The sequence below is a fragment of the Eurosta solidaginis genome, chromosome 1 (assembly GCF_040869045.1).
Source record: "Eurosta solidaginis isolate ZX-2024a chromosome 1, ASM4086904v1, whole genome shotgun sequence".
NCBI classification, from domain to species: domain Eukaryota; kingdom Metazoa; phylum Arthropoda; class Insecta; order Diptera; family Tephritidae; genus Eurosta; species Eurosta solidaginis.
The window spans coordinates 7,887,550-7,902,858 of record NC_090319.1 but is presented as its reverse complement, the minus strand read 5'-3'; the positions used below and the strand labels follow the sequence as shown (position 1 = coordinate 7,902,858).

Genomic DNA, 15,309 nt, shown 5'->3' with positions numbered 1-15,309 from the left:
TTTTGTCCAAATTTTTCCGTCATTATTAAACGTCTGCAAGACCTTGTTTACAAATAACGAGATTGTCTTCATTTCGTACTTAACTCCTAATCGTAATAACTAGATTTCTCATAAAAAATTTTTCCTTCGATAATCTGTAATTATGAACAAATTTTATAGGTGCGGATATTTTTTCATAGAAAAAGTTCCATCTCTAAAGTGTAATCTCTAATTGGAAGCACAAAATAAAAGAAAAAAGATGAAAATTTAACGTAATCTATATACCAGTGATGGAACATATGTAAACGCGTAGATTATTTATTGACGATTTATTGTAGATTATGGGATGTGTAAACGTGGTCTAAGTAGGAAAAATATTTAAAAATGTTATGCCACCCTGAGCACGATTTTGAAATTCTATTCTAAAATTAAAATGTATTATTTTGTGTTCGGTATCTCAGTAGGCTTGTATAGTTTTATTTCTGATTACCTAAATTAGCCATAAAAATTAGCTCCAACTAAAATATTTACAAAACTCTAGTAATTCGCCCTATTTTTCTCTGATTTCTTTTGGTTTTAGGGTTCAGTATCTAGATAAAACGAGGGAATATTTGTGTTTTTTTTTTTCGATCGATTCAAAAATTTACCACTTGATGTTTTCTGGAAAAGTCCGTTGTCAAACAAAAGAAAATGAAGTTCGAAAAAAAATTTGTTTTCGAAAATGTTGCGTTCAGCGGCCCAGTTTTGTATCTTGTTTGAAAAATGTATTCTATCGCACAATTATATTAGTTTGCATAAAAAAATTAGCTGCCCCCATTCATCCGAAATGCAAATTCGACTGCAAACATTTTAAGTTCGAAAAAAACTCAGTTTTGAATCAAAGTGCGAAATATTGCGTTTTGGGGGCCTATACTGTGGCTAGACTGAAAAATTGATTATTTAAAGTTCTCGGTAATTTTTTTTTTTTTTTCAAATATTGAAAATTTGCAAAATCAGCCGTAAGACTTCCTGTAACTCTGATTCGGAAATAGTGCTTAGAACTGAGCTTATATTTATATTTTGTAGCTGGGGCCTTTTTCTGCAATTTGGTTTGAAAAGAAGAAAATGGGCTGATTACCCCGGGACCGGGGTTTCTGAGGTGGGCCGCGGCTTAGATGTACTAAGACATTTTTTAATTCAGGAGAGTCTTTAGTTCTTCCATGTGCAATTTTTAAGCCGAGTTTCAAAAGCAACGAATATCTGCATTTCGTTTTAATATTATAGTGAAGTGTGAAAAATAAAAATCTATATATATGTATAAAAAGAAAGGCTAAAATGTGTGTTAGTTGGTCGCCGGTGTTTGAAGAGATGCGTCGGTCGATTTTGTTCAAGCTTTCACACAAGTTGCGTATACCTCACGCGGTGGTTATTACATTGCTTTGATTGCGATCGACGTACAGGGTCTAGAGATATATGCCGAAAAATGGACCCGGGTACCCCTAGAATGTGTGGGTAATATGGATATCAAATGAAAGCCGTTGCTGAGATCTCTAAAGTAATTTTCATTGTGATATTCGATTTAGTCCCATCAACCTGGCAAAACTGATAAATACGCATGCGAATCCGAAATAAGGACATGAATTAATAATACCCACATACCTATTTACATACGTCCTATGCGATTTGCCTGAAATTTGGTATATAAATTTGCCTATATTAATATTTACGACCCTTTTTTCAGGGAAGTAGACCGGAAATGGACTGGGACTGAGACTCGGAGTGGGACTGGGACTGAGAATCGGAGTGGGACTGGGACTGGGACTGGGACTAGAACAAAATACATACCACCCTCTGGGACAGGCTATAAGGGATGAAGAAGAATGAGAAGAACGTGAGAGAAGAGAAAAGAGAGAAGGAGGAGACTGAGAAAGAGATATAAAGAGACGAAGATGGAGATAGATGAAGCGAAAAAGACGGAGGGAGGAGTGATTAAAAGGATTAGGAAAAAGTGTAGAGGGGGAGGGTAGAGTTAGACGGAAAAAGATTATTAAAATGTATGCATATAGGCCAAATTTAGGGCAGAACAACGCCTGCCGGGTCTGCTAGTCTATAATAAATCGTCAATAAATAATTACGCGTCCATCCCTGGGATTCTTTTCTGTCAAATTGTTGCGTTTATCTTTTATTTTGTTCTTCCTATTAGAGATAACTACCGATTATCGAGGGAAAAATCTATATGGGAAATCTAGTTATATAATTAAAGATTAGGAGTTAACTACAAAAATAAAGATAATGCCAGACGACTGTATTTTTTGTATTTTTTCAATATTTTTGTGTTCAAAATTATTTTCGAATTGGGAAGTTATCTCAAAGGCTGAGACTGATTCCGCTACACGATTCGAAAGCAAATGTATTTGAAACGTGTTATTTTTTTAGTTGGTAACTCTTTTCGTGATTGATATTTGATTTTGGAAAAGTAAAAATAAGCAGCGACATTCGAATATAAATTTGTTCGAAATGTCTTTTTTTGTTTTGCTAAAATCACTAAATACATTTGACACAACATACATAAGGGTGGAACGAAGTGAAACGAAGTGGACACAAAAAGACGAGCAACAACAAACGTTATTACAATACTCAACACGTTGGGTGGATGGCTAACTTTTTTTATATACAAATTTGCAACGTGTTCTAGAAACTGCATTTTTCCACCTACGTGCTAAGCAAGGTTTGCTGTTTTTACTTCACCCCACCCTAACAAAAAAAAAAAAAAAAAAAAACAAGTTAACGACAACACGTGCAAGTTGGTGAAAAAAAAGCGAGTGGCCAACGTATGCAATATAAACAAAGACGAAATAGAATTTGAATGTCTAGATAAAATGTATGAAATATAAAAAAAACAAAAAGCTAACAAGTGTGTCACACTGCGTTGCACTTAAAGTAAGCCGAAGGTAAATAAATAAAAGGACAAAAACAAAATATTTAAACAAAAACGAATAAGAAATGTTTTTGCAGTTAGTTAAAGGAACAAAACAAAAGTGTTATATAAACAGGAAACAATTTACAAATAAGGCAAACAAACACACCGCTCTTTCTACGCTCTTCTTCACACACTCTTTTTGTATAGTTAATTGATAAAATTAAATTTTTAGTATAAAGATACTTACATTAAAAATTATTAAAAGAAAATAGCGATAATGGTTAGGGTAGTTCCATTTCAAGTTGTAAAACGATGGAAATGTGGCACTTTTTACTTTTATGCATTTTGAGAAAATTTTGGCTGTTAAAAAAAAAAATAAGATGCCCCAATTTTGCATAGATTGCAGTTATTAGAAATAAAGCAAAGTTAATACAAAGTCAATAACAAAGTTTTATTAGTAACACTTTTAAAGAATCAAAAAAGCCATTCAAAAATTCCGCATCTCCGAACGCAAATTCCAAATGCTCCATCGCAGATGCCGGGATATTGAAGTTATGTGGAAATAGGATGTTTTTTAGTGAAAGCTCATATATGTATTTTACTTAAACAATTTTCAACAAGGTTGCAGTGGCTGCGCGAGGGCACATTTAAAAAATAAAAAAAAAAAGCAGTTCTCAAACTTGCAGTGTTAATAAGAACCACACAGCCCACAAATTTTTGGCAAAAAAGAGGTTTAAACCAAATCGAAAATAGCCGATTCCCATCATGTATCAGTTTTACACGGAATAACCCGCATGATCTAAAATTTACAAATCGCTAAGAAAAATCCTGTAAAATACCATTTAGTTGTAATTAAAAAAAAAGAAAGGGAAATGAAAAACTGATAAGCAAAATATGAAATTATATATTAATTGAATAAATTAATTTAAATATTTGTGTATATTTATGCATTATATACATAAATGCAAATAATCAATCGATAGCGATAGGCCGAAAAAAAGTTATGCAAATAAAATCTATCGAAAAAATAACAAAATAATCAAAGAACTTTTTTTGAGTGTAAATGAGAGCAAATTCAGTAAAAACAAACAAAAAATAGTAAGAAAAAACAACAAATCACAGCTAAGCGATAAATTTAATTACAAATATTATAAATAGTAATAAAATAAATTAATTTAAGAAAGTACGATAAAAAAATATACAAATATACATAAATATAGGAAACGCATATTTACATTTATTTGTAATGTAATGTAATTGAGTACTTTAAATTTGTCATTTAATTTGCGTTGAGCTACTTAATCATAGCTATGATTACTTCTATAATGATGATTATGAGCATGAGCCTAATGCTAATTATTTATATATTATGTCGTTAAGCTAATGATCACGTTCATTATTGTATGATTTACAAATCTTGATTAATCATATTACATAAATAAAATTATGAAAATATGTACGAGTGTGTGTATTAATGATATTGATGTTAAATTATAAATGAGAAAAAAGGTTTAAAAATTTTGAATTAGAAATTGCATAAATGAAACGCAAACTAGTTTAAGTTTGAAACGTCAGAAAAAGTAAAAATAAAATTAAAACATTATGAATAAACAAAATAAAATGAACATTAATGCAATTATTACACTCTGATTGAAATAGTATTGATTTCAAAGTGAGTAAATAAATAAGAAGAAAAAATATGGAAAAAATAAATAAATTTTGAAGCTTTATTTTTTTATTTCAAACAGTTAGCGACTATAAGGGGACAAGGCTGAGGCTGAAGCAGACCTAAATGCAAGCTAAGGCTGTTGTGGTTTTAAGGGTGGCGTCAGATGAAACCTTGCGCCACTTTTAACTTTGACAATTGAGAGCTTTAAAGCGAAGAACATAAAACTGTCACAATGAAGCGCCGAAGTACAACGCTTGCACGAGTAAAAATTGCATTGAAACATCTGTTACTGTTTATATTATTCCAAAACTTGAAAAATGCTGCGAATAAAGTGAAAATAAATACGGCAGATGTCCAAGTTATCAAAAGTTAGAAGCTGCCTAAATTTTCGCGCCAAAGCATTCACTCTGTTAACATTTAAGAAATTCGTGTCCCTTAGCTTTATTGCCAAAAGTTGAAGTTGTACGTAAAGTTCTATCTGACGCAGAATTAAGCTAGGAAATTTTGTCCAAAATCTGCAAGTGAGTTAGGTTGCCAATATCCGGCCGGATTCCGGGATAAAAAAAATATTTGCTGCTTTATTACAGCGCCCAACAATAAATACATAAATTGTAAGATCTGCTAATACGGCATATGTATTCCGATGTGTTTTGATGCGCTGAATCCGAATCTGCTATCGGAATGGGATAAGCGTCTCCGTTCCCTAGGTGATTAGTCGAACGGGGGTGGGATGACCTGGAAGGTTTCACATAGTTGTTGTTGTTTTTGTTTGTAGCAGTGGTTTCACATGGCCATATCAAATCGTTTCGGAGATGGTCGGTCTAGTGTCTTAATAGTACGAATAACCGGAACGTGCCGGATCTATATCCGACAAAGGATCAACAATTTCGAGGCATGTCTTTAACGTTATACAACAATGAGTGCATGGCTCTGCCCAATCCACAAAAACAAAAAGGCGCTAATTACCGCGTATCAGCCTATCTAATACCGCATATATATGAAGTTCTGTTTAGTGTACTGTGTTAAAGACGGAAGTCCAATGCGGACGCCCTGATTGGACGTTATCAGTAGTGTCTCTGCGAAAGGGTTAGAAATGACTCGCTGTCATGATTTCATCTTTAACCTAATACTGTAAAATATGATTCTAGTGTCGATAGTTATTGCGGTGAACGAGGACAATACACAGTTCAGAACTGAAGGATTTCATCAATGCGTGAGCCATAATAAACAAAGAAAATGTGACATCCTAGAAACCAAAGGAATAATCACTCTTGCGAACGAGTGGACTGAGTGGACAATTGAAAAGTAATTCCTCTGACGACGAGCAAAAATCACGCTTAATAAGACACTCATCATGGACGGTATACGGGAAAAGAGTTTTAAGGAATATACGAGAAAAGAGTTCTAAGGAATATTTATGGTCCTGTTCGTGATGACAATAGTGTATATCGAAGGAGGTTTAATGATGAACTGTCCTCTAACACAGACACGAGGAAGAAGCGACTGGTTCGCCTTGTTGGAAGGCAATAGTCGTTTAAACGATTAGGGGCCAAATAAGTAAGTATGTACTACGACGTTCCAAATTTCAAGTCCTTAGCTCATCTAGAACTATCTAAAAGTCCATCACAGGATTCCGAATTTCAGGAAGTTTCCAAAATATCCAAAGTTCACCCACAAATGCATTGCTGACGGCCTATGGACTATGCTCCACATTGCAGGCTCCTTACCTTCCGGAAAGCTAATTTAATACACCTTTTTGCAATTTCTTTTACAGTGGGTATTCGTCAGGAAACATATTTTCTATCGTCTATAATAAATTAAAATTAAGAAAAAGAAAAAAATTTTAAATAAAAAAAGTTAGGAAATTTCGGACATTATTGTTCTGGATTTCTCGGATGAATAGGAACAACCTTTCTTAATATCTAGATGCTTGCGCCACCCAGCAATATTTTTATCCTAGCTTAGAATTCTTCTTACAAGTGGGCATATATTTTCTGCCTTCGGGCCACAAAAACGCTCGCTTGCACCGTATATTGCTGTGCTCCCTTTTATCCGTGGCAGAGACCCATTTCTCTTCGTACCAGTTGTTTTCCAAGCTACCTTCACCCCTATGATGTCCGCAGCGCGGGATATGTTTCGGTTTCGTGTTCTTTGATAAAGAGACAGCTTAATAGGTTTGGCGGCCACCGTGGTGTGATGGTAGCGTGCTCCGCCTACCACAACGTATGCCCTGGGTTCGCACCCCGTGCAAAGCAACATCAAAATTTTAGAAATAAGGTTTCTAAATTAGAAGAAAATTTTTCTAAGCGGGTCGCCCCTCGGCAGTGTTTGGCAAGCGCTCCGGGTGTATTTCTGCCATGAAAAGCTCTCAGTGAAAACTCATCTGCCTTGCAGATGCCGTTCGGAGTCGGCATAAAACATGTAGGTCCCGTCCGGCCAATTTGTAGGGAAAATCAAGAGGAGCACGACGCAAATTGGAAGAGAAGCTCGGCCTTAGATCTCTTCGGAGGTTATCGCGCCTTACATTTTTTTTTTTTTTTAATAGGTTTGTGTATTTTTTATGCTGAAGCCTGCAGATGACAACTATAGTACCAAAGATTCCTTCCGTGTCAGCCATTTCGATGTCATGAAGCGGACTGTCTTAAAATTGTCTTTAGTTTTTCATAGAAATGGTCTTTGTCCTTGTCATCAGCATCATCTTTGATGCTCTCCCCTTTATCGTGATAGCGGCGAGAGCTTCGCTTAGATTCGAACATTCTAGGAAGATAACCGCAAATTATGTGACCTGTGAGAGATAAAATTAGAACGACTTCAGAGAACTTCAAGGAGTCGCCGCTCAGATACGTTTATGTTAAAAAATACTGAAACTTTCCATTCGTTAATTGATATAAAAACAATACTTTTGCGGGGAAAACCTTGGGTAGAAATTTAAAACTGCCAAATGAGTGGACAGCAGTTAATGCAATCCAACTGACTTCATAGAATCAATAAAAAATGTGGATATAAATAGCCCTTAAAAACAAGGACAGTCTTTGACCTAGCAGCTATTACAGCTCCCCACCTAGGGATGAAACTATGCCATGAAAGTTTGAATAAATTTACTTGCACGTAGCATGGAAGGGAAGTATCGATACCTACTAAGCGTGGTATCGATACGTAAGGGCTTGATTTCCTCGCAAGCGGTGTAATACTAGGTTCAAACACACACCAAATTGGCAATTTATACTATTTGGGCAATTTATTACGCAATTTGTCATATAATAAATTGTAATAATAAATTGCCAATTTAAACAAAATTGTGTAATAAATTGTTTCAAACTGCAAATGCAACATTGTGAAGTGTGTTTATTGAGTATACTTAAACGTCAGTTACGCATGGCTGAACTATTTGGTTGGCTCATCTCATCAGCAGTTTTTATGTCTTTCATTTCACTGGAGTAGGGATTGTCAAAAGAAGATGGCAAAATCAAAATGAAACCAAAACATTGAACACATTTTCTTATAACACACAAACATTTCAAAGTTTTATGTTTTCATTCCATTTCATTCGCCTAATAATGTGCGTGTTCATTTTGACAGTCTGAACAAAGGTATGTTCTTGCTGTAGCGATGAGCCAACCAGCTATCAAATTACTATTGTGTAAGCTAAATCGAGTTGTATGAACAGCACTCAATTCAAATCGAAATTTCCTCAATTTATTTTTCTGTTTGAACATAGTATAACTATGTTGCCAAAAATTATGCAGTGTAAAAGCATTTAGTGAAAAGTAAAGGGCCCATTACTGATACTTAGCATAGACTTTACTTGACTTGGCGTAAACTTGGCAACTTAGCCACGATTATACCCCACTTAGCGCATACAATCTGGCATCATAATCAATAAATGTCAATTTGTATGACAAAATGTTAAAATGAAATGGAAACAAACAAATGGCATCTCAAAATGTAAACGTCACTTAGAACTAACATAGGAAATCAAAATCCAACAGACTTCCAAAGCTGTATTTCGTTGCGGACTAGTACAATTAAACCACTAGCTAGCTTACCGAATTGCATGGAAAGCAAGAATAAAAAGTAGTCGAGTTGAGTTGGCTAAGCGCTTTCAGTTGAAACCGCTTAGGTAATTGTCGACCTGATTGATAGTGTTGTATAGTGTTGCATATTCAAAAATAGGGCACTATTGTGAACGAGCGAATGAAATGAACATACGAATGTGCAGATAAACAAAAATAACAGCGTGGCGGCAGGGTGACATACATACAAACAAACACACGCATTTCATGTATTTTGTTTTTGTAATTCTCTAGTTGAATGTCAAAAACATACTGCGCTAGAAGTATAAATGTCATAGCAGCGAAAAAAGTAACAATTAGCTAATAAACCTCCACCATCTGTATGGTTTGGCATAATGAAACTGTTTGGCTAGTTGAAGCGTTTTCTTCAAGCTCGCTTGAAAAAAAATACACCTTAAGTCAAGTTAAGTGTTGCTAAGTTTTTAGTAATCAGTAATATGCAATGTTCATTTAACAGAACTGTACGTGACAGTTCTCAAGTCAAGTCAAGTCTATGCTAAGTATCAGTAATGGGCCCTTAAGAAGACTGCGAAGTTCCGCAACGTAAAATAGCGGTGGGGCAATAAATATATCGGCCGTCATGACAGTACAAACTCGTTTATCAACGTTTTCCCCTCCCTCAAGGCGATGAACATATTGTTGAATTTGAAATTATTTATTAAATAAAAATCACTTTTAAAGATTAATTTTTTTGAATATGTGTTTTTTTCGCACATACACCTTTAAAACAATTAAGGAAATAAATAAAAACAAGACAAGCGTTTTTTTTTTGCGTCCATTTGACGGGTAATAATCTAATTCCCAGGGTTGAGTCATTTAAGCAGCTGGAAAAACTCTTCTGGATCTATTGTTGATTAGCACGTGTGTAATTGTGGTCAAATTACAAACAAATATACATCGTGATTTATGAAAAATCCTAAAATTTAAGGCCCGCCTCAAAGAGCCCGATCGCAGTTCTGAAGAAAACGAAAGAATCCATATTAAAGACTCTTATACCCTGCTTTTCAGTGCGGGTTTGAACTCCAGTTAATGTTGATACGAGTTTCGCCTTGCCACTTTGTTCGATAACATAAAATTTTGCTGCTCATTTCATCTTAAGCGACCGAAGTGGCGGGGTTAAACTCAAGTCAACTTTAAGTGGAGTTTTAGCTCGCAATAAAAAACCGGGCCTTAAAATGCCTGGGAAAAATGTCGTCTGTAAAATTTTCTTTTTCAGAAAGAAGCTCACGAATTGGTCTATGCAAGCTCCTATTAGCGACTTCAAACGGTTTATATGAGCAAATATTTCCAAAAATCGTGTTTCGACACAACTTTTTTTCCGATACCTACCCAGTACTTGGTGGTACAAAAGCATAAATCACAGACAAGATTGCGCATTGCGCATGTAAAAAAAAGATCAGCTGTTTTTATGGGCAGTTTCTACGTCATTTTCTTTAGCTCTTGTTTTTTTTCTCTCTTTCTTTCATTCGCTCAAGCAGTGAAGTGTGACGTATATGCGCAGAACGAAGCAATTTTGAACTCGTGAATGCGCAATCTTGGATAATGATTTGTGGTACAAAAGTATAGATTACAAATTTTCTTGCTATCAGACCAAAGTATCGATACCTATTTGTATTGTTACATCCCTATTGACACCACATTTGTAAATATTTACTTTTATTTCGGAAGACGTAGCCATGGATTTTTGTAGTACAAATGACCTCTAAAATTTCTTACATGTGTACACATAGAAAGCCATAGTTTCGCGATCGGTGGTGTAATTTTTACTAAATCATACCCCGTCCACAATCATAAAATAAAACAACCTTTACCAAATAGATTGTGCACCAGCTGACTTCGAGAAAAAAAAACGTTGGAAGATTTCATTGTCAATTTATAAAGTTCAAAATTTGTTGTAATTTTCCGCTAATTACTTAATACTTTACGCATTGGATATTTAACAAAATGTTGCGTAGTAAAGAGAAATTCGTGGAGTTGTGTAAAGGACTTAAATTGCCGCTGAATGGCGAAGCTTGCTGTAGCAATGAAATGCTGGTAAAACATATTTATGATAAATACTTTGAGAGTAGAATTACCGAAGTTGATGTGCCACCATGGCTGGATTCATCGCACAATTTGGCTAAATCACTTTACATAACTACGAATCAGACACGTTTCATTAAACCCAGTGATGAGGATGTATGGATATTTGGTTATGGTTCGCTTATATGGCGACCCGATTTTCCATTTATCGATCGTAAACGCGGCTATATACGTGGCTACAAGAGACTTTTCTATCAAAACAGCATTGATCATCGAGGCACACAAGAGAAGCCTGGACGCGTCGTAACTCTCGTACCAACGGCTAGTTATAATAGTTATGTCTATGGTATGGCTTATCGTATATCAGCTGAACATCGTGATGAAGTTTTGGCGCACTTGGATCATCGTGAAAAGAATGGCTATGATCGTTGTGATGTACAATTTTATGAATATCCTGAACAGTCGGGGAATGAGTTTAGTATAACAATGTACATAGCAACACCCGATAATACATCGTATGCGGGGAACATTTGGCAAATACCAAAAATAGCACAACAAATTTTCACTGCGGCTGGTCCAAGCGGCCCAAATCGAGAATATCTTTTTAGTTTGGCAAATGCAATGCGTGCGTTGTTTCCTGGTGAAGATGATCGTCATTTATATACGCTGGAAGCAGAAGTTAAAAAACTCATTAGCGACCACGAGCCTCAGCTATTGGAAAAGGCATTAAAGCAAGAAATATTAAATATTATTAAGACAGGCAATGTGGATGGTGATGTACGTGAAACAGTGCGCGATGTTGAACAACTATGTAAGGAATGTACTCAGCCGGGTTGGCGTGAAGATCTATTGGCCAAGGAACTACATTGCATGAGGGAATTGGCGGAGGTTATACCAGCGGAAAAAAGTACGAGTTCACCATCAGAAAGTATCAAGAGTTCAGTTCTTTTGAAGTAGGATATTTTATCAGGAATTATAAGTATTATTTATAATATAGTATACATACAGAGAAGTTCGTGTCTTAATATGAGCATTACAAAATCCATTTTTAGATTGCTGTGTCTGTAAAATAAACAAATCCAAAACCATGCAAAATATTGGTAATATAGCAATGAAAATACTAGTTTTTATTGCAGGAGCATCACAGTGGTAGGTCTCAAGCACGTCGAGTGTAAGCATCAAATCGGCCAAGTGTTGTCACATTAGCTTGTCGCCCCGTCCAGGCAGCGCTTGTTTTGAAGTGGTGTGGCCATTTTGGATCAGCTTCTCGAAGCTGGTTTGCTTTTTATCCTGCACTTGTGGCCCAAATTTAAATCAATCGTGAATCACGGGAGTTTATTTGCAAATACAATAGTCTCCATCTGAACTAAGACACACTATTATACTCATATGCACGCATGGAATTCGTAAGACAGGCTCCAAACTGACTAGCCATATAAATTCGACAGCTATGTACGTACATAGCCTATTGTTGCTCGCATTCCTAAACATCGGTTTCAACGGTCGCCTACCTATCAAATCATATTCCGAGCAGTTCTCCAAGGAAACATACAAAAACCACTTGTATGGTGCCTCGAGGGGGTCCCGGGACTCACGGGGTTGATAAGCGTAATACAAACTTTATAGCTTCTGCAACCCAATTATCAACTTCATCTACGCGAGGGAAGTCCACTTACAAATATGAATGTATCACACAGATTTAGCAGACCAGTGTCTGGCGACCCCTAGTTCCTCAATGCGTGGGATGGCTTAGAAGGTTTACTGGTGCCATATTAATTGTTCCCGGTATGGTAGGGCTAGCGCCTGAATGGTGCTTGTTGCCGGAAAGTACCGGGTCTATATTCGGCAAAGGAACCCGCGCCTATTAGCGAATTTTTGCATTTGTATGTCTCTCAGATCTGAACTATGTTCTAAGTATCAAGTGTCTAGCTCATTGGGAAGTTACCGAAAAAAGACTTTTCTGTGGGTCAAAGATTCGTATGGAAATGAGGGGACAAACATGAAAGGCACTTAATATAAAGGTAAAATAAAAATAAAAAAAAAGACAGCCAACAAAACTTTTGTGTTTGTTGTACAAAAAACAAATCAAAAACATTTGAACAGCAATATATTAGCACTGATGTTTGAGTGCCCCCAGCCTGTAGTGGCATATATGATTGTAAACCTCACCTCGCGAATCCTGTTTCTTTCACCTTCCGTTGCAACAGCAGGGTCCTTACTTACTTACTTAATTGGCGCTTAACCGTCTAAACGGTTATGGCCGTCCAACAAGGCGCGCCAGTCGCTCCTTCGCTTCGCCAACAGGCGCCAATTGGTCACACCAAGGGAGTTTAAATCGTTTTCCACCTGGTCCTTCCAACGGAGTGGGGGCCGCCCTCTACCTCTGCTTCCATAGGCGGGTTCCGATAGAAACACTTTCGCCAACAGGCGTAGTTCTTATAATATCCTGGGTTAGGAGGTCACCGTGGTGTGATGGTAGCGTGCTCCGCCATCCACACCAAAGATCCTGGGTTCACGTTCTGGGCAAAGCAACATCAAAATATTAGAAACAAGTTTTTTCAATTAGAAGAAAATTTTTCTAAGCGGAGTCGCCCCTCGACAGTGTTTGGCAAGCACTTCGAGTGTATTTCTGCCATGAAAAGCTTCTCAGTGAAAATTCATCTGCCTTGCAGATGCCGTTCGGAGTCGGCATAAAAACAGCTCGGCCTAAAATCTCTTCGGAGGTTATCGCGCCTTACATTTATTTATTTAGGAGGATATCCACATAGTAAGGCGCTATTGAACTCAGCCAAGACCTCGACAAGGTGGCTACCCCCTCGAGGAAGAAAGATATAATAAGAGACTACCCTGCAAAAATTGTTGGATTACGTGTTACATTTTCTTCATGTTGGAGTACTCTAACCAATGATGACACTCTAACAATACTCCTTTGCAATGCGTTTGCGGACCACCATCAGCCGATCATTGCTCGTGTTTTAACGACCGTGATCACGACACGATGACGATCGAACAGAATTGCCAAAAGTAAAATATTGCATACAAATAACTGGTAATAAAATTTTATTATGGCAACTCTGATAAAATGCAATCGCGCAACTGCCCTACAAGACAGGTACCCGTTACCTAATCGATTACTTAATCATCACCAATAACTTGTTCACCACCCTGCAAAAACACTCTCGTCACTCCACGTCATTTGACTAGTCATTTTACAGTCATAGGTTATATTCATAGTCACATTTGCATGGGCGTGGGTAAGCTTTATGACAACATTTTTTGTAGGGAATTATCGTCTTAATGACTTTTACATTGCTATCGTGAAAAAGGTAACGCATGCGCTCTCTCAAAATAGTGTACGTGTGATTCGCTTTCTCGCTCTTACCTATTGTGTTTTCGACATTCCTTCTCGCTCGATGTTATTTACATTTTTAAGTTACTTCATCAGTTATGTTTTCGTTATCGCTAACCAAAACATATGCAACAACAACAACACGGGTAACTGACCTATCGGTTACCTTCTGTCAAATCGCTTTTTCCATGAATGAAACGCGTCCTTTATGTTCAGATAATATTTAATTATAAATTATTCATATATACAATGTTTTTTTACAATTTAAATTATTCGCTTATTCCGCTAGTGAACTTTACATATGTGAATTTTTATATTTATAAACTATATAAATACATTAACGTCTATTCATAGTCGTGCCCTTTCCGAAACCTTGTTTTGAAGTTCTTATTTTTCCTGCGCTGGTAGTGTTGCTCATCAGTTTGTAGAGTCATATTAGTTTGGTAGGTATAGTAACATCAGACGTAGCGAAATTAGGAAGGAGTATCACCAGAATCCAAAGAAGCATGGTGATTCATTTCGTCACCTTCGTTTTCTTCCATATCCGGATTCATTCTATACTAGTCATTATAAATAGCTTGTAGATGCCACATAGGTGTAACCATACCCTCAAGATCTTTCCGTTCAAATCTTGTGGTGTACAATGAGCAAACTTTTCATAAACATGTACACGTAAACTTGTATTTGTTCTAAATTGTTCACCACATTCTAAACATAGAAAAGATGTTCTTTCATCCACTGATTTCTCATGTTCCTGTATTAAGTGTTTGCGTAAATACCATTGTGATTACAATATGGGCAAATAGTCAATTCTAAACTTTTCGTTGTTACATCAATTGTTTCAGCGTGTTGTACACGTAAATGAAAATTCATACTTGAATGTATTTTCGTCTTCCAATCGCATAATTTACATTTTAAATAATGACTATTAGGCATATGAGAAATCTCATGGTCCAATAATTTGTTGAAGCTTGGTGTAGCTGCTTGAATATCACAAAGTTTACATTTTGCTCTACGTTCGTTATATTTAAATTGTAAATGTTCTGGTTTCTCTACACGATGCATAAAGTTTAGATGCTTTTTCCAACAATGTGCTGAATTTAATTGAAATAAATACATTGGGCATTGTCTCATGATAAATTTTCCATAAATATACTGAGCCTCTTTATGTAGGCTCTTTTCTTAACATCTAATTCTGGTCGTACCGGATATGACAGGTTTGCTTCAGGTTATAATCCACACTCATACTATTTTCAGATTCTGTTTCATAATTTTCATCATTTTCAACATTGGACTTTGCATCAACATCATTATCATC

The 15,309-nt window shown here is 36.2% G+C and overlaps 1 protein-coding gene across 1 annotated transcript; it reads left to right on the top strand.

Annotated features, from left to right (window-relative positions):
* The first annotated feature begins 10,228 nt into the window (after nucleotides 1-10,228).
* Nucleotides 10,229-11,760, top strand: LOC137238861 (putative glutathione-specific gamma-glutamylcyclotransferase 2). The gene has a single exon (XM_067763886.1). It carries the CDS (start codon nucleotides 10,565-10,567, stop codon nucleotides 11,597-11,599), a length of 1,035 nt encoding a protein of 344 aa, XP_067619987.1. The 5' UTR covers nucleotides 10,229-10,564; the 3' UTR covers nucleotides 11,600-11,760.
* Nucleotides 11,761-15,309: the final 3,549 nt, after the last annotated feature.

What these genes read in the sequence shown, in the direction of transcription:
- LOC137238861 (XM_067763886.1), top strand. Translation starts at nt 10,565, where the DNA reads ATGTTGCGTAGTAAAGAGAAATTCGTGGAGTTGTGTAAAGGACTTAAA.